Raw genomic sequence first — 18,442 nt, 5'->3', positions numbered from 1 at the left:
AATAATTCAGCTAGATTTACAATTTAGCAAATTATCTCAAGAGGAGAATCATATGGATTCCTTTGCAGGCCAAGTAATGACACATGTTTTTTCTTCACATCAGAATCACCTCTTTTTATATAGGCTACCTACAGTAATTCTCATTCTAACCCTAACCCTAACCCTAACCCTAACCCTAACCCTTTCATTAATACATTTTCAGAAACTTAACCCTAACCCTAAAAATAACAGATGTACAAGTTACCTCGCAGCTGTTATTTGAGTAGCCAACATAGACATGGATAAAGTGGTTAAAATGATTGTGATTCTGTATTAACTGCTTTTGCAGACATCAAGCATACATATTGTTTTTAAATAATGTATTTTGAGAAAGAAAGCTAATGTGTCTGTTTATCTGTCGTTCTCCGCCTGACCACAGTTGGCGCTCAACCTTCGCGCTCGCTAAAAACACTTCCGGATTACATTCATTTGGAAATGTTGGAAATATTTTTGGGGGCAACATTTCAATCACATTATTGAAATTTACAGTATTATTTGTGGATTATATTGGCGTTCAGCGGGTTCGCTGTAGCTGAAGTCCAACATGGATATCCCTACAGCCCCAGAAGGTGAGCAGCGGACCGTCTTGTTTTTAGGTTTCCATTGAGCGTTAGCTAGCTAGCTAGCCTGCTAACTGGAACAGTGGATGTGCATGCAAGCACTCGTTGCACTGCTAGTTCAGCTAAACATAACAGGATATTCCATCCATTCCATTCACATTTCAGTGGTTCTCAATCTCAAACCTTTTCGTGTCAAGGACCCCCAAATTGACACTTGTTATCCCGCGGACCCCCATTTGAAAAGACATGCCAAGCCAGGCTATATCAGTGATTCTCAACCATTATTTCCTATCATTGTGAGAACCAACGTTTTATTTGGTTCAGCAACGCGCCAGACACAACCATTCATTGGTACCGAATACCGATGTATTTTAGACAATTTGTTGTGTGCTGTTGATCTATCTCAGTGGTTTTCAACTGTTTTCATACCAATGTCCATTATGTATTTGGCATAAATTGAGCCACACGACACGGACCACCATTTGATGAGATTTAACCTCTCAGCTCAGACCCAACACTTTGAATATTTTGTTGTCGTTGGATACGATTTTGTCCAATTCCATGCTGTATTGATGTTGGTGACATAGGAGAGATAACAGGCAAAGTAACAAAAATAGCAATAATTCTACATGCTCTAATTGTGTACACTTCTGGTAAATTAAGTACCGTAATACAGAATTATGTTTAACAATAATTTAACTCTTGAGTGTAAAATGAAACCAAATGGACCCAGGCAGCATTCCACTCGCATCTCATTCATTCTAGTTTTCAACCCCCAGTTTCCTATCATTTCCACCCAATTTACTAATTTCAAGTTATTTGGAAGTATTTAATTTATGCACATCTACTTTAGTTCTCATGCTCGCCTGTCCTGGACTCTTCTGCACATGACAAAACAAGCAATATGTAAAAAAAAGTTGTCACCACACTATCATGACAGTAATGTATATTAAAGTTGCAAGTTGTGGCTAAGCTTTGTGATAAGGTTGGTGATCTTATCTTATATTATAATTAGTATTTATTTACATAAGTACTGTACAATATAAACTACACTAGACTACTACTAGACCCAACTTTGAAACCTTAGAAAATCAGAGGCATTTTTTTTTTGTTTTTTATAATTTTTATCCCACGATTTTGCAACCCCTTTTTCACCCAGTGCCAATTGCCTATGTAATCCTGGGCTCTGCTCTCCCTCTGCCGCGCCTGGGGAGACAACGGACTGACCTCATGCTTCCTTCAATGCATGAGTAGTCCAAGTTGTTTCTTTTCACCTGACAGGGGGGATTTCCCCGGGATGGACGTAGCGCGTGGAAGGAACACGTTATTCCAACCAGTTCCTTTCCCCTCCATCAAGCGCCCCGGCTGGCCAGGGGGAGGCATTATTGAGACCAGGATTACTGCATGTTTTTGTGAGGGTATCTACCCTAGGAGACACGGGGAGAACATGCAAACTCCACAGAGGCATTTAGATTAATTACTTAAACACTGACTGCTACTGTAGGTAAACGTATAGTTGCCATAGATTCCAGTATACCGTTAGCCTCGTACCCACCCTCTTCCGGAAACCATTTCATACTGGATTACGGAAGTTGGTCGTTTACTAGGCTAGTATACTGTAATTGTAAAAGTATAATTGCATATAGCCATTTGTGGTTGTGCCTGTCTTTTTCAATGTGTTTTTGTTTGTTTCCTCTGTGCAGATCAAGAGCTGAGGAATGTCATTGATAAGCTGGCCCAGTTTGTGGCTCGGAATGGGCCAGAGTTTGAGAAGATGACGATGGAGAAACAGAAGGACAACCCAAAGTTCTCATTTCTCTTTGGAGGGGAATACTTTGGTTACTACAAGTGCAAGCTTGTTTTTGCACAACAGCAGCGTATGTAGTCAAAAAGAAAGAATCCCTCAAACTGTATTCACATATCCATATGATCTTGGAGCGTTCAGTCAGTGTTAGTATAATGGGTAATAATCATCTCCCAAAGCAAAAATTACTAGATTTCACAACCATATATCATCACCAATACTGCAGCAGGAAGTCCAAACTATCTTGATTTGAGCTCTGGGAAATCTTTTGATGTTCATTAATCTACTGTAGACTGAACTGTCCAAAAAATATGCAAATTGAGTTTCAGCGTATATTGTCATGTTATTACAAATACTTTTCTATTTATACTTCTTTTTTCATCTAGCACAGCACACCAGCTGCAGCAGCGAGTGTGACATTTTACTAATAAACTTTCTTCTGCAGCTTAATAACAGCCCAGCCTCCAGCTACTGTGTGTTGCAAGCCATTTATTTCACCACAGGACCAAATGGAGCTGTTCTTTTCCGAAACTAACATCCCTACAAGCTAATGATGTGTTGCATAGCTTGTAGATCAGTTCTTCTCAAATGATCTACAAGCCTTCAAGTCAAGATTGAAGGCTCTGGCCCTAGCCCTATCTCACCTTGTTGTGGAAAGTAGGCTGCTGTTAGCCTTCTTTCCAAAACAAGTTCTTGTTAAAAGGTTTCACATGGCTTCTCCTGTCTGTGTTTATGTCTGTATTCTTAATAATAGATTCCAGCATTGCCTGAACAATATGGAATCGGATGTGTGCTATGCTTAAACAGCAGCTATCATCAAATTAGAGGCCAGTCCTGCATAGATTCTGTAGTGCTTGGTCTGTGGGGATAATGAAAGGACTAGGAATACTATGTGCACTGTGCACAGACACCAAGCAGATATAGATGTAAAAGGGAAGAAGACAAAAACAAGAGTGGATTGTGGGACAAAAAACATCTATGCTTCAAATCAATATCCATTAAATTCCTTGCTAAGCTTTCAGTTTATGTACTCTGTCTGATAATGGTCTGTCTGATGACTGGTTGTTTAGCAATCCTGCTGTGGCATAGTGATATTTCCTTACTCATGTAATGCCACTGAAATGCATTAAAGTTTCCTTCTCTCCACATAGATCCCTCAACCCACGATTGTGAGGAATATAAGTCAGAAGGTATTTATTGGGAACCAGTTTTCACAGATGAATTTGAATAACACTTGGTGAAAGTCACAGTGTGTTTTATGCACATATTTTCTGGACATTATCACACCTGTGCTTGAAGGCTTTTTATTTTGTACAGTTTCTGTTGCATTTTTCTTTTCGTGTTTTAATACATTTTTTTGTTTTTGTTTTTTGACCCGATGGAAGATATCTTAGGCATATCTTCTCAATCGAGCTGATACAAATGTGCTGTTGTTGCTCTGAATGGCTCATCCGTGAAGTTTGATCCCAGTGCTGAGCACAGTCAAATGGCAAGGGAGCCTGGTGACCTTTATTTAAGCAAGGCTTTGTTTGATTCATCAATCAGATTTGTTTCTTGTTGCTTTGGACACAGTGTCGCTGTAATTAATGTTTGCACAATTTGGATAATATGAAAGCATTCCATGTATCTAAAAACATGTACATTTTTACACTCGGGTTCTGTTTTAGGCCCTCTGACTTGAATTAATACTCTGCCTGCACCTTACTGTTTATTAATTGGGGCTTGACCTCTGGAGATTTCTCTGCTTGCTAATCAATCTAAATACATACAGACATAATTTACAGTAAGTCTGTACGTCTGTAGTTCACATAGGCCTATCTTGTGAACCATTCGACCGACTGACTTTAAATTCTACACACGCGTCGCAGATGACCCCAGGGAGTGCATGGTGTCGAATTGGTTTAATAGGCGGTTGTCCAAAAACAAACATTGCTTGCATGTATGAAATCTCTTAGATCAGTATTCTGCTCTGCTCCTGGAAATGCCTTCCACTTCCCCAATGTAAGCCTGTATAATATATGAAGTATACTATTATTGAGTACTTTGGGGAATTTTATTTGAAGCTGCTTGTGGGCCTTTGACAAGACATCGATTATACCATAACATAATCTTGTGGCATCTACATTACTTCAGCACCCCTTTGAATTGGTCCTGAAATCTTGCCGCTAACAAGACTGTGCCAGACTTAGCCTGCCTACTGCTGTTTTTCAGACATTTACGTCCCAGGCACTAAAGAAGGGGTCGATGTCCCTCCACCAATGGCCATGATTGCTGCACCCATAATCCCACCCCCTGCAACCCCTTCTATTGATGAACTCGTCCAGCAGAGCGAATGGAATCTTCAGCAGCAAGAACAACACCTGCTCACTCTCAGACAGGTAGAGAGGGCATCTTCCCACCAAGAATCAGCCCACTGATTATAATGTCCGTCTCTCAGCATACCTGGGAATCATGCAGCGTGTCAAGCTGTATATCATAACCATAAACAAATGGTTGCTTGACAGATTTTAAACATAATATTGAAAAACATACATACTGTTGACAGAATAGATCATATTCTTGCAAGCAATGAAATGTGACCCAAATGGGCAAATGCATGATATGATTTATTTTATTGCCTTGGTTATTACATTGCCTCGTATGTCCTGTAGGAGCAAGTGACAGCAGCTATAGCTCTGGCTATGGAGCAGCAGACACAGAAACTGCTGCTGGAAACACAACTGGATGTGACAGAGTTTGACAACCTGCTGCAGCCCATCGTAGACACCTGTACCAAAGATGCCATCTCTGTAAGCCCACAATAGATATTAAAGATCACCTTCAGCTACTGTATATTATCTATAAGGTTCACACGCAAAGAACGTGACCTCCCATTTGTAATGATCTCTCTCAATATGCAGCAATATTTCTTGTCTGTGATGCATGCGTGTCTTTCTGATCTCAGGGTGGGAAAAACTGGATGTTCACCAACGCCAAGACGCCACAGCACTGCGAGTTGATGACGACACACCTTCGCAACCGCATTACCGCTGACTCGGCGCACTTTGAGCTCCGCTTGCATCTCATCTATCTGACAAATGATGTCCTCCATCACTGGTAAATGCAAAAATATCTTTCCATCAGTGTGTATAGATTTGTTTTCTCCCAGTCACAGAAAACTGGAATCAAACAGAATAGCTGTTTCTTTTCTACAGTAGCTAGCTATATTGTATAGTTATGTTGTAATGAGTGTTATGTGATACGCTCTTCCAGCCAACGGAAGCAGCAAAGGGACTTGCTGGCGGCGCTGCAAAAGGTGGTGGTTCCCATCTACTGTACCAGCTTCCTGGCTGTAGAGGAAGACAAGCAACAGAAGATTACCAGGGTAACTCCTTACACAATCACACCCAGGTAGGGTAGCTGACCGGTTAGTGCTTGGACCACATAAACGCAGCGGTTCGATTTCGGCTGGAAGACAACTTGGCGTGCCAACTGTACTCCATACTGCCCCGTTCAAATACAGCAAAATCTCACTGTGCGCTGATTTTAACTCTCCACACTCTCCACAATGGAAAGGATAGAAAATGGCACACTGAAGTCCAGGCACTGTAGAGCTATGGGTTCTATTAGTAGCTATGTTCCTTCTGTGATTATCCTTTCAATTCCCTCTCTTCTTTTTAGCTGCTGCAGCTTTGGGAGAAGAATGGCTACTTTGATGACGTGACAATTCAACAGCTCCAGAGCCCAGCCCTGGGCCTGGGCCAGTACCAGGTGAGAGAACCAAGATTTGGAAAAATGTCATTTCCCTATTATCACACTCCCGCTTTCACTTTCAGTAAGAGTACTTCAAACTTCAAAGTACACTTGGAAGTACCCTTTGAGTCGGTATAGCTCTCCCTCTCTGTCTTTCTCTCTAGGCATCTCTGATAACTGAGTATGCAGCGGTGGTGCAGCCTGTCCAGTTGGCCTTCCAGCAGCAGATCCAGGTTTTGAAGACTCAGCACGAGGAGTTTGTGACCACACTGAAGCAGCAGCAACAGCAGGCGGCGGCGGCAGTGGCGGCAGCAGCGGCAGCAGCAGCACAAGCCGCCGCAGCACAAGCTGCCGCTGTGGAACAACTTGCTACCGCTGCTGAGGCTGAAAAGCCCTTGCCTATGACCACACAAGCCGGTGAGAACACACAGAACAGTATGGATGTATTTAGAGTGTGAATACAATTTCAGCATCAAGTACAGCCCTGGGATGGATTGTAATTATTGTGGTGGGGAACACACACACGCCATGTTCTTTTTAAAGGATGATGTTTCTTCTTCACCACCAGTTTTGTGGAATTCCACATCCTGTCTGTTTCTGATCATCTGTATGTGTGTGTGTGTGCGCATGCGTGTGTACACGCTATGTTGATTATCTTTGTGTGTGTTGTGAACAGGAGATGTGAAGGCATCCATGTCAGTCCCTCCTCCAGGGGAGTATGATGGAGGTTCATCTAGACAGCAGGATCCCAGCAACACAAGTGGGCCCCCAGACATCCCTTCCTCTAAGCCTAACTGGTATGACCCACAGCACATGGGGGGACCTTGGAATCCGAACCAGCCGGTAAGTAGCTTTGTGACACAAAGTGTCTCTGTGTGCAGACTTTGCACACATCTCTCTTTCTCATGTGCTTGTTGTTGCAAACCGTTTGTTATTCTCCGCCAGGCCCGACGGCCAGAGACTGTTTGTGCCCCTGTCTGTCCATCTGTCTGTGAGCAGCTAATCTCAGGCACTGCTGCACCGATTATCTCTGGTTTCACATGATCGAGATGTGTTGGTCATATCGATTCAATTCGGACTAGTTATGATTGGCCTTCAAAGTTTGCGGGAGGGGTTAGTTTTACACACAAATGCAGCAAATCATGAATCACATTGCTGTGAAACATTGTTTGCACACTCCGTGTAGGCCAAGGAAGAACCTCCACCCGAAATGTTTCAAACTGGCCTCATGGTGGCACCATACCAGCCCACTTAATGTTTTGTTTTCAACTGCAGGTTGAACAATTAGAAATGTCTTCCCCCTGGATTCCTTGCTTTTCATGATGCGATTCCCCACTGATTTCTGCCAGACTTGATTTTCTGCCATTTTGCACTTTCTTTCTAACAAAAATGTTTTTGTTTAGTAGTAGCACTGAAGTTAGAAATAAGCGTTAATTGCACTTAACATGCTATCCTGGTTGGTCTGCATCTTGTGACCTCATTAACAGAGTCTGTCTCCTCTGACCTGCCTACGCCATCATTTTTTCCTCCTCCTCAGCCTCCAAATTTTGACCCCAACCAGCCTCCCCCTGGCTGCCCACCCTGGAACAGCCATGAGGGGATGTGGAATGATCAGAGGGACCAAGGGAACTGGAGCGGAGGCCCGCCCAGAGAAGGAGGTCCCTGGGGTGGACCGGGTGGTTCCGACCAGGGTCCCCCGTCCTGGAACTCTCAGTATGACCAGCAACCTCCATGGGGGGACCAGCCCCCACCCTGGGGCCAGAGGGAACCCCCTTTCCACCCGCGCATGCAGGCAAGTGGTGGATGTTTGCCGTTGCTTGTTTTGCCCTACTTTAACTTTTGGGGATTTTTAGGAACTAGATGTACATGTACTGTACATGTACTTGATTTGGTGAGCTGGTGCACATAACAGTTACACAACACAATTGAGATGACAAATGCGGTGTGCAGTGAAAAATCCGCTTTTATTTTATTTTTTATTGGACAGAAAGAAAATATGTATTGATCTTTTGATTGAAGTGCTACTTGTGGTTTGTGATACAGGAAACAAACAAAGTGATGTGTATTTAGTTTTTAACGCTTGATTCCTCTCTTACAGAGGCCTCCCCATTTCAGAGGGCCCTTCCCTCCCCACCAGCAGCCCCCTCCCTTCAACCAGCCCCCTCCACCACCTCACAACTTTGGACGCTTTCCACCGCGCTTCATGCAAGACGACTTTCCTCCCAGACACCACTTTGACAGGCCGCCATACCCTCCACACGGTCGCTTTGACTATTCTGAGGGGGGATATCCCGAAGGTGAGGGCGAAGTTGGCAAGTGGCACTTTTTTACTATACTCTTTCTCTTAGTATTTTTCCAGTACTTTTTGAAAATCAGTCAAGTTAGCGTGACTTGCTAGCGTAATTACATTTTCTTTTGTCCACTCAAACGTACCCCTCCTTTAGACATGGGGCCTCCTCCCCACCACCATCCCAACCAAAGGCTTCCTCCTCCGGGGATGGGCCCAGACCATCCTCCCTGGGGTGGAAACCAGCACCAAGACTTTGGCCCACCACCCCATGGCTTCAATGGCCAGTCGCCCCACATGCGTCATCGACAACAGCCCCCAGTCCATGACGACCCCAGTCTGGTGCCCAATGTACCCTACTTTGATCTGCCGGCCGGACTCATGGCTCCACTGGTTAAAGTAAGCCACTTCCACTGTGATTTTAAGATCTGGTTGACAAAGTGTCTTATATAAACAATAAACTAATAATCAGCATGCGGTTTGTAGCTAGTGTTGATATCTTCTCTCCTCTTTCCTGTTGCTCAGCTTGAGGATAATGACTACAAGTCATTAGATCCCAAAGACATTCGACTGCCTCCTCCCATGCCCCCCAGTGACAGGCTGCTAGCTGCAGTAGAGGCCTTCTACAGTCCCCCGTCCCATGACAGGCCCCGTAACAGGTACACGCATATGGGCTTATCTAAATAATTTGTAATTAAACATGCAATATACTGTGTTAGTTGAAGAAATCAGAAACTACAGGACATTTTGACCACAGCTGATCTGATTACCTTAAACAGTTTAGTAGCTATCCAAGCAAAGTCTTGTGTTAGACAAGTGGGCTTAAAGCTGACTTGGATTTGCACCTCTCCTCAGTGAGGGCTGGGAGCAGAATGGCCTGTATGAGTTCTTCAGAGCCAAGATGAGAGCCAGAAGGAAAAAGGGACAAGAGAAGCGTAACAGGTAACTCTACTCACACACACACACAGGCATGCACATACAGATACATTTATATTACATCCCTGAGACGCAACAATTGTGTCTGTTTTTGTTGATCAATTCAATTCAAATAACTTTATTTATATTTCGGAACTTTGCTTCTCACCATGCTTCTCTCTCTGCAGTGGGCGTGGAGGTAGTCGGTCCAGGAGTCGTTCTCGTAGCAGAGAACGAGCAAGGTCCTCGTCTCGGTCCAGCTCTCGCTCTTCCAAGTCATCCGGGTCACGCTCACGCTCCTCTCGCTCACGCAGCCGATCACGCTCCTACTCCCGATCCAGGTCATTACACACACACACACACACACACACACACACACACACACACACACACACACACACACACACACACACACACACACACACACACACACACTCTCTCTCTCAAGCATGTCAATGCTGCATATGAATACTTATTTGAGGGACACTTGAATATAAAGGTTCCTCATAGTACAGTATTGGTGGTAAAGGAGCTGGTTATGTAGTGTACAAAAGAAAAAGTTACAGTTGCACCTGTAGTGTTAACTCTTACTTGGTGCGACCGAGGTAAGGGAGAAACGATGTATGTAAATATTCTTTCTCTCTAGGTCCAGGAGTAGATCCAGATCCTCTCGTAGTCGCTCACGTTCCAGATCACGTTCCCGTTCTCGCTCTCCCACCAAGAGAAGGAGCCGCGGTGGAGCCGCGGTGGAGCCACGAGCGGAGCCACGAGCCAAGTCACGTAGCACATCTCCTCCGTAAGTCTGTCACACTCTCTTTTTTTATATGTCCATGTGTTTTTCCATTGTATTGTATCAAATACTGATCTATCATCATCATCATGGTTCTCTTCACACAGGTGTGATATGATTCATGTTCCCTCATTTCCCACTTCATTTTCCGTCTCCATCTTCCTCTCCATAACTTCCTGACTCTCAACTTAAATGATCCAAGTGTCTGATAATAAGGGTATTATATGATGCCTGCATGTTGTATATTCTTATTTAGTGACCAGTTTTGTTTCATGTCTCTCCAGCACCACATCAGGACTTGGCGCAGCGCCCCCTAAACTTCCTCCTGATTCAAGGCTTGGGGAGGAAAATAAAGGCCATCAGCTGCTCATGAAGATGGGTATGCTCTTTGTGTTTGTTCTCTTCTTTTTGACGTTCAGCCTTCCTGTTTGAGTGCTGTAGAAATCTCCACCGCACTTATGTTGTATCATGTGCTGTTTTGATCAGATCCCTGTGTCTCCCTGTCTTGTATGCGTTGTCTGTAGGTTGGAGTGGTTCTGGTGGTCTGGGGGCGAAGGAGCAGGGAATTCAGGACCCCATCAAGGGGGGAGATATCAGGGACAAGTGGGACCAGTATAAAGGAGTTGGGGTATCACTAGATGACCCCTATGAGAACTACCGCAGGAACAAAAGCTACAACTTTGTGGCGCGCATGAAAGCTCGGGAGGAAGGTATAGCACCTGCACATGGTAATGGTTATTCTTCTATTGTAGCTTTAACTTGTAAATGCACACAAACACTACAGCTGAAGGTAAGACAGCTTTGCCTTTTAGACTGGCAACCAATTAATAATGGGGTGGCTCTGCGGGATGCAATATGTATAAGAGGGTCAGTTTGTGTGCGTGTGTATGGTGTCTCTCTGTTTGTCTAGAGCTAACGACCAGCTCCCAATTTCTTTTTTACACTACCCGTAGGCCACACAGGTGTCTCCATTAAGTTACTTTTTCCAACATATGATTTATGTTTTTTTTTTAAATATTAAACTTTAATTTCATAATGGACATCAGTGGAGCTCTGGTCGGGCTGAAAGCAATATTTTTTAGTCATACATCATCATAGTTGACTGACATCATGCTGCCCACATGAAGTCTGCGTTCCACATTGGAGCCACATTGTTCCCAACATCCACATGATTAGATTTATTTTGAGCGGGTGCTAACCGCTCCTGCATCTGGCTTTGTCTGTTTGTACGTATGTATGTATGTCCCGCCCCATCCCACATTGGCCAAGCTTCGCTGGAAGCTTCATGAATTAACTCATAAATAGCACCGCTTTTATTAAATATTATAGATCGATGGATAACCTATTCAAATTTGGAGTTAATGGACATCGCTGATACCGTCGCCATGGTAACAGCCGCATGCTGAAACAGTGCCCAAATTTGGAGATGACTGACATCACTGATACGTCTGAGGGTTCTCCAACATTACTTCTTAGAGTCCTACATTCAATCCCTCATATACTGTGCACACCCTATAACCCAAACCGCACATAATTCAGAGCACATATCTTAGAATGGGAAAGGACTAGTAAGACATAATTTATTGATTATGCAAATTAATCAAATCTTTACCTTAAAGTACATAATATGATTTGCCCTTAAAAAGGATTGCTCCCTTTAGTGCTTTAACCCATCTGTTGCCATTATTCCATACTTTCTGTACTCCCTGATCAGTTTGATTGCCTCTGTAATGTCTTTGTTTACATAGATTTATTTATTTACGAGGGTGTGACAACTAAATGCAAAATGTGTATGTACACAACTTAAATGGGTTTCTATACGTGTATAATTAATAAGACCTGTACTTTGAGTTTAAAGATCAAAGGTCAGAAAACTATTCAGAAATGACTTGATTTCATTTATAACAATAATCCCATCATTACGAAATTACTTTAAAACAACACCTGACTGTAATAATGTCGTCTCTTTTGCTGCAGTGAATCGGGAACCTACGGAGGCTCCTCCTACAGAGTGATGTCATCAACGTGTCAAGCCACACCCCTTCACCAGGATCAAAATGTCTCTCACTGTCAATTTTGGAACAAAACACCAGCGCTCCACTCATTCTTTGAAACTTTGTTTGATTTGTTTGATAAGGAACTAATGGAATAGTTCAATAAGACTTCTAGTCTTTAGCTCTGCAGGTTAAAGGAGTTTCCCAAACAAGGTGGACATATTTTAATCTATTTTTTAACATGAGCATGTCTGATTCAGGCAGTGAATAGTTTTGATGTTCACTTGGTATTAAGCAAATGATATCATTCATAATAATAGACTGCAGCGCATTGTACACATGAGCCAAAGTAAAACACAGCACTCCTTGCTATAAGAGTTGGGCATAGGTTTTTCTTTTTCGTGTTTACAACAAGATTCCCTAACCCTATTTTAAAGGGTTTTTACCCAGTTTGGGTTATGCGGTTTTCTTTTCATAATTCGCTTTTCAACTTTGTTCCATTAAGAGAAACATTTGGTATCCCAAAAGGGGCAAGGCTGACATCATGTCTTAGTTTGAATGTTGTTGCTTTTTTCAGTGCATATAATAATTGTGATACTGTTTCATGTAATTTCTTCTCATGACATGAACGTCTTTTAGTTGTAGTAACAGCTTTTGTAAATAGATATTAAAAAACAAAATTGTCATAATTAAGGCAAAATGTTTCAGTTTCGTTTTCCTGTCACAACCCCACACATTGCAGTCAGATCAATAAAGGAATTTGAACACCTTGAAATCCTTTCTTCCTTGAAACCCTTTAACAAATTTAAAATAAATCTAGCCTAACCCCTTTTCTTTGCTCACTTTACTTTCTTTTTGTGTGCAAGCAACATAGTCTGTAGTTATTATTTTGATTTCTGATATGTTATTGATGGTGTGTGTAAACGAAAAAAGAGTTAGGTAGAAGGCATTCTGTCTAGCCATCGTCACGAAAAGGGACCACCCACTTGTCCCTTTTTTGTAAAAAAAAAATAAAGAAAACTAGAAGCAGTGCTCTTCCGAGCACAGGTCTCCACCAGGTCAGGCATGTAATGTGTTTTACATAAGTCGGCCTCCTGATGGCGCTATAAAAGGCTGATGTAAAATATGCAGGGAAAAGGTTTTACCTTGGCCTCTAAGGAGTGCGCATACAAAGTTTGACACTAATCGGTGGAGTTATAGGTGAAAACATGAATCGGCCTGTTATAGCGCCACCATGAGGCTGATTTGATTTTTCTTAAGTGGCATTTATTCCTCTGCCTATTGGGAATGTGCATGCACAATTTCACCAAAATCGCACACTGCGTTCAGGATTTCAGGCATTTTATTCAAAACTGACCAATCCTGCAAACTTTGAAAGCCAGTTTTAGCCAATCAGGATGGAATATGGAAAATCTGACACATCCATGTCGATCACATGACTGTAGAGATACTGTCTACTAATTTACGTGATTTTTGGACAAAATCTGTAGGAGTACTGGCAAAAGTTAGTTTTGCAAAAGTCGGCCTCCTGGTGGCGCTAGAACAGGCCCATGTGAAATATTTGGGGCAGAGGTTCTGAATTGGTGTCGAGGGAGTGTGTGTGCACAGTTTGGCAGCAACCGGGCCAACGGCGCCGGAGATTAGCTGGTAACGGACAAACGGACGGACGGACGGACGGACGGACGCACGGACGCACGCACGGACGGACGGACGGACGGAGGGGAAAACATACTCTCCCTCAGCCTTCGGCTGGTGGAGACAATCACTTGTCTCGAGACTCTAGAGATTGGGGAGAAAGGTAAAATCAAGCAAAGGGCAGCTCTGCAGTCTGCACGCATGCAGAGATTTTTCACATATGGAGATATGTTTTCCCAATAGGACAAAGAATGTCAGGAACATGTAGGCCTATACATTATTTTGCAGTATTGTATTTACCAGTAAGACTCCCTAATCGGGAGATAAGCGACCGTAGGTGGCTTATCTCCACAAATAGAAATGTGTTTTTCCAAAATCTTCCTGATCCATGTTGATGACATGAGTGTAGACATGCTGTGTAGTGATATTCGTGATTTTAGGGCAAAAACTGTAGGAGCAGTGTCCAAAAATGTGTTTTAAAAATCGGCCTGAAGGTGGCGCTAGAATAGGGCCATGTGAGAAATGAGGGGTGGGGTCTCCGCGTTGCCTTGGCGGACGAATAGGTACCGACGCTCCTAGCCCGAGTTACGGCATTTTATGTGCGCTGCAGTGGCAGGGGGTCCTCCACTGGGGGCGCCACCACTTTTGCATCCGTTCTGGAGCACCAGGAGTCGGTGGTCCCCGGGAATTCCCCGTGAGCAGCCCCGTTGGGGTGGTCATTTGGTCATTTTTGCACATTTGGTCATTTTTTACATCTGGGGGTCCCCCAGGGACCTGGGGGTCCCTGGGGCTCCGGGGGTCCTTGGAGGTTGTAGTTTGGCAGGCAAGGAGTGTGTGTGTAAAATCTGGCATGGATCGGGTCAACGGGTGCGGAGATATAAGCAGGGAAAAAGTGTGACGTGTGACGTGTGAGCACATTTGGTCATTTTTTACATCTGGGGGTCCCCCAGGGACCTGGGGGTCCCTGGGGCTCCGGGGGTCCTTGGAGGTTGTAGTTTGGCAGTCAAGGAGTGTGTGTGCAAAATTTGGCATGGATGGGGGCAACGGTTGTGGAGATATGAGCAGGGCAAAAGTGTGACTGACTCACTGACGCGCAGACAGCCGGTGGAGGTTAACTAGCTCTGATAGCGTAGAACTCTTCCAACGCTATGGACCAGAGCAACATTACAACATATTCCTGATAAAGTTCTAAGGTAGTTCTTCATAATATTTATGTGGGAAACAGGCTCTGCCGTTTTTATGCGAGAGCTTCTGTGAACTCTGATTAGTAGTAGGCCCGCCGCCTACCATTAGCAGCGTTGCTCTTCTAAAGCCCGCGGATGGAAGTGATTATTTTGGTCTTGCTTGGCAAACGCAAAGAGAGCCTGCCTCGCCTGCTTGCCCCCAGAGATTCAGCAGTCAGCATCCTCTCCTCTCTCTGCTCCAGGGTGGGTGCGGTCGACTAGAGCCAGACAGCCAGTGTAGCCTACGTTTCTTTGTTGATAATGTATCAATCATATAAATGCAATATGCACTGGCCTGGGAGCAATTAGCTCTGACCCAGAGCTACTGTAGCTGGACCAGAGTCTTTTGGCCACACGACAAGTAGGCCTATGCCATGGTGTATCAGGCCTCGACTCGACCTCAAAGACAGGTAAAGGCTACAACTCGTCCCCCGTTCTCTAATAGGCCTATGACTGTTTTCTAAAGCAGCCAGGGCCCATTAGAAATAATGTTTATTTATGTTCAAATTGTTCATTGTTCTCAGTTGATAAAATGTACAAATGGAGTAGGCCTATGAAAGATGACTATTTTAGTGTTGACAACATCTCCATAAACAGCTAACTGAAGTCCAGAATCTTGCATGTTACTTTATGATATAGGCAACCTTTTACAAGAGCTATTGACTACCAGCCCAGCCAAAATCTTTTATTAATGCTATCTGTTTACTCTCCCAGGGTGGAAAGGAGGCTTATATAGGCGACCTGAGCCTCATCATCAGTCATGTTTGACTGATCCCATCACCACTTCTGGTATCCAGCCAGCCCAACCAGGTATCATCATCTGCTGCTCTTCAGTTAAAATTCAGTGTTCCATTTCAAATAATCAACTCTGAAATAACTAGACCTCACAATCTGCACTTCTGCTACATTCCTAAGCCACTGTAAATGTTCCAGTTCAGAAACCTGCCTGTCAATGACATCATTGATGGAGCGAATCGAAACTACAGCCTTTCTCTTCCTGGAAGATTAGCAGGCTGAAATAGTTTTTTTAAATGACCAAACCTGTCTATCGATGATGTCACTGGTAGGCTACAGTAGTTTCTGAACTGTCTGTCCCCAACCCTCCTCTGATACAGCATGAGGATTACTAGTATGGACCAATATGATGAGAGGTTGTACATGAGTGAAGTGGTCCTTTAATACGGACCATTGGCAAATATAGACCTTTTGAATCAGTATCTGTTGTCATATAGTATGATCATTGCGTCCCTCACACATTTACTAAGGAATTTTATTCTCATGCCTCCGCCAGCAACAGCTGTGGCTGGAGGCATAGTGTTGTACGTACTGTAGCCTACGTACTTCCATACGTCCATCCGTCCCAACGTCATGAATGTGATAGCCTATCTCAGGAACATCTTGAGGGAATTCCTTCAAATTCTGCACAAACATCCACTTTGGACTCGAGCATTAGCAGATTTGATTATGGTGATCAAAGGTGACAGTCACTGTGACCTCACGTCCATCCCATTCTCATGGACGCGCTATCTCAGAAACACCTGGTGGGAATTACTTCACATCTGGCACAAACGTCCACTTGGATTTAAGGATGATCTGATTAGAATCTGGTGGTCAAAGGTCAAAGTCACTGTGAGCCCACAAAACATGTTCCATAGATACATGTAATAGTGTTATAGTGTCAACTTGAACTTACATTATGCCAAAAGATTAACTTATTGTTTTTACTGCATTAAATTCCTTCACTTCAATCTTCTTGACAGACATGCATGTAAACTTCAAATGGTTGGCATAGGCATGATACAACCGTAATGCATTTCTTTAGTTTATTTCTACTGGCCAGCATCGTAAAAGATGTGTCATACTTTGCTACGTATGGGGAATCCATAATTATTTTTGGATAAACAAGTCACTGTATTCAGTACTTTGCACGTCATGAAATATTTTAAAACACTTTATTGATCCCATGTTCTCCCCTTTGTTTTTGCTGGATGATATGAAACACTGTCAAACACACAGCTGTAAACCCTGTGTTTTAGGGTGGTAAGGAGTACCTGATGATGAGAGTCCACTTTGGCCTGCCTGTACTGTCGAGGCAGATGGCAAGGAAGGCAAGCCTTTTATCAGTGTCAAGTTTGAGATTCCCTACTTCACCACTTCTGATATCCAGGTATGGATGTTGCTCATGCTAAAAGATACACTTGTGTTACATTCCTAGGCCACTGTACAGTAAATCAGTGTTTCTCAAACTTTCACATTTCAAGGTCTCCCCTTACAGACTTGTCTGGGTCAATTTTGACCCCTAAAGGAACCCACAGAGAGTCCCTGGAATCCACTTTGAGAAATACTGCAGTTAATGTTCCATCCAGTCGCAGATCAGTTCCATTTCTATGCAGTAGGGGGTGCTGTTGTCTAGTGTAATTGCCTGTGTGGCGATCAATAGTGCCATAGGGTGGCGCTGTTCTAAAATAAATAGAAGGAGAGCAGCAGCGCACATGCAGCAGTTATATTGTAACCTCTCAGATGGCCCACCTAAGTGTTTTTATGACCAACACATGTTCACCAATAAAGATTATTGTGGGGTCTTTGAGAGTCATCAAACCTGCAATCTTTATGTTAAATCCACCATTGGCAACTTCACCATGCAAAGCTCTCTATGGCTCTGTTGTAACACAAAACAAAAAGATCACACAGATTAGTGTTTAGTAACTAAAGTCCAAACTTTTTGTATTTGTATTTGATTAACACAAAAGGGTAAAATGTTTTGACCATAACACAGTATGGTCCTTTAATGAAAAGTCACAGAACTGATGTAAGGAAGTATATTATGATCTGTCAGGTCTAAACGAGACCATAGGTAGCACATGTGGAAGTGTGCCAACCAAGGTGATAGCCAGCCAGGTGTAAACAATGCTTCAGAGGGGAGCAGAAGTGGAAGGTTCAGCACAGGGGAGGGATTTCACAACTCACTGAGGGAATGGGAACGGTTACAACCACACACAAGCATTTCATTGGAACCCATGAAAGTGTCCCATACAGACAAAAAACAGATAATGCTGTAAATGATTCATATAACCCCTTCAAGGGGGAATACAGGATGTTTGAGTGTTAATATTTTACATTTTGATTTTGGAAGGATGCCTGGGAGAATAATTGGCAGGGAGAACTCTGAAAGCTCCTCAGGGGTGTAAGAAAATTGGTTGTAACTTCTGAGTTGAGGGAGCCGATAAACGTTGGGAAAGTGTTGTTTTGGAAGTTTAGTGCAGTTCCCTAACACTGGTAATATCACTTTACAATCCCAGCAGGTAGCGATGTGTCCACAGGGCCACTCCTTGCTAAGTGTGGAAACACAATGCAAAATTCAGACGGCCTATACAAATTTACAATATTGTAATGGAATACAAATGCAAGGCCTTTGTGGGGCTCCAGAGATATGTCTCCTTTGACTGTTTGTAGTTGGCCTCAT

The 18,442-nt window shown here is 43.4% G+C and overlaps 1 protein-coding gene across 2 annotated transcripts; it reads left to right on the top strand.

Moving 5' to 3' along the window:
- The first annotated feature begins 467 nt into the window (after positions 1–467).
- On the top strand, positions 468–12,875 carry cherp (calcium homeostasis endoplasmic reticulum protein). Of its 2 annotated transcripts, none has more exons than XM_080725961.1 (20): positions 468–608; positions 2,303–2,476; positions 3,555–3,593; positions 4,615–4,781; positions 5,055–5,192; positions 5,348–5,499; positions 5,656–5,767; positions 6,064–6,153; positions 6,300–6,552; positions 6,812–6,978; positions 7,673–7,927; positions 8,234–8,432; positions 8,580–8,821; positions 8,948–9,081; positions 9,278–9,364; positions 9,526–9,678; positions 9,984–10,133; positions 10,412–10,506; positions 10,652–10,855; positions 12,105–12,875. In XM_080725961.1, the coding sequence occupies exons 1-20, from the start codon at positions 584–586 to the stop codon at positions 12,140–12,142; spliced, it is 2,874 nt and encodes a 957-aa protein (XP_080582087.1). In that variant the 5' UTR covers positions 468–583; the 3' UTR covers positions 12,143–12,875. The 2 variants fall into 2 exon arrangements, with proteins under 2 accessions (XP_080582087.1, XP_080582086.1); XM_080725960.1 differs by having other exon boundaries at positions 8,234–8,447.
- Positions 12,876–18,442: the final 5,567 nt, after the last annotated feature.

The sequence above is a fragment of the Nannobrachium achirus genome, assembly GCF_963921795.1.
Source record: "Nannobrachium achirus genome assembly, chromosome: 1".
Taxonomy (NCBI): domain Eukaryota; kingdom Metazoa; phylum Chordata; class Actinopteri; order Myctophiformes; family Myctophidae; genus Nannobrachium; species Nannobrachium achirus.
This window is presented reverse-complemented; position numbering and strand designations above follow the sequence as displayed.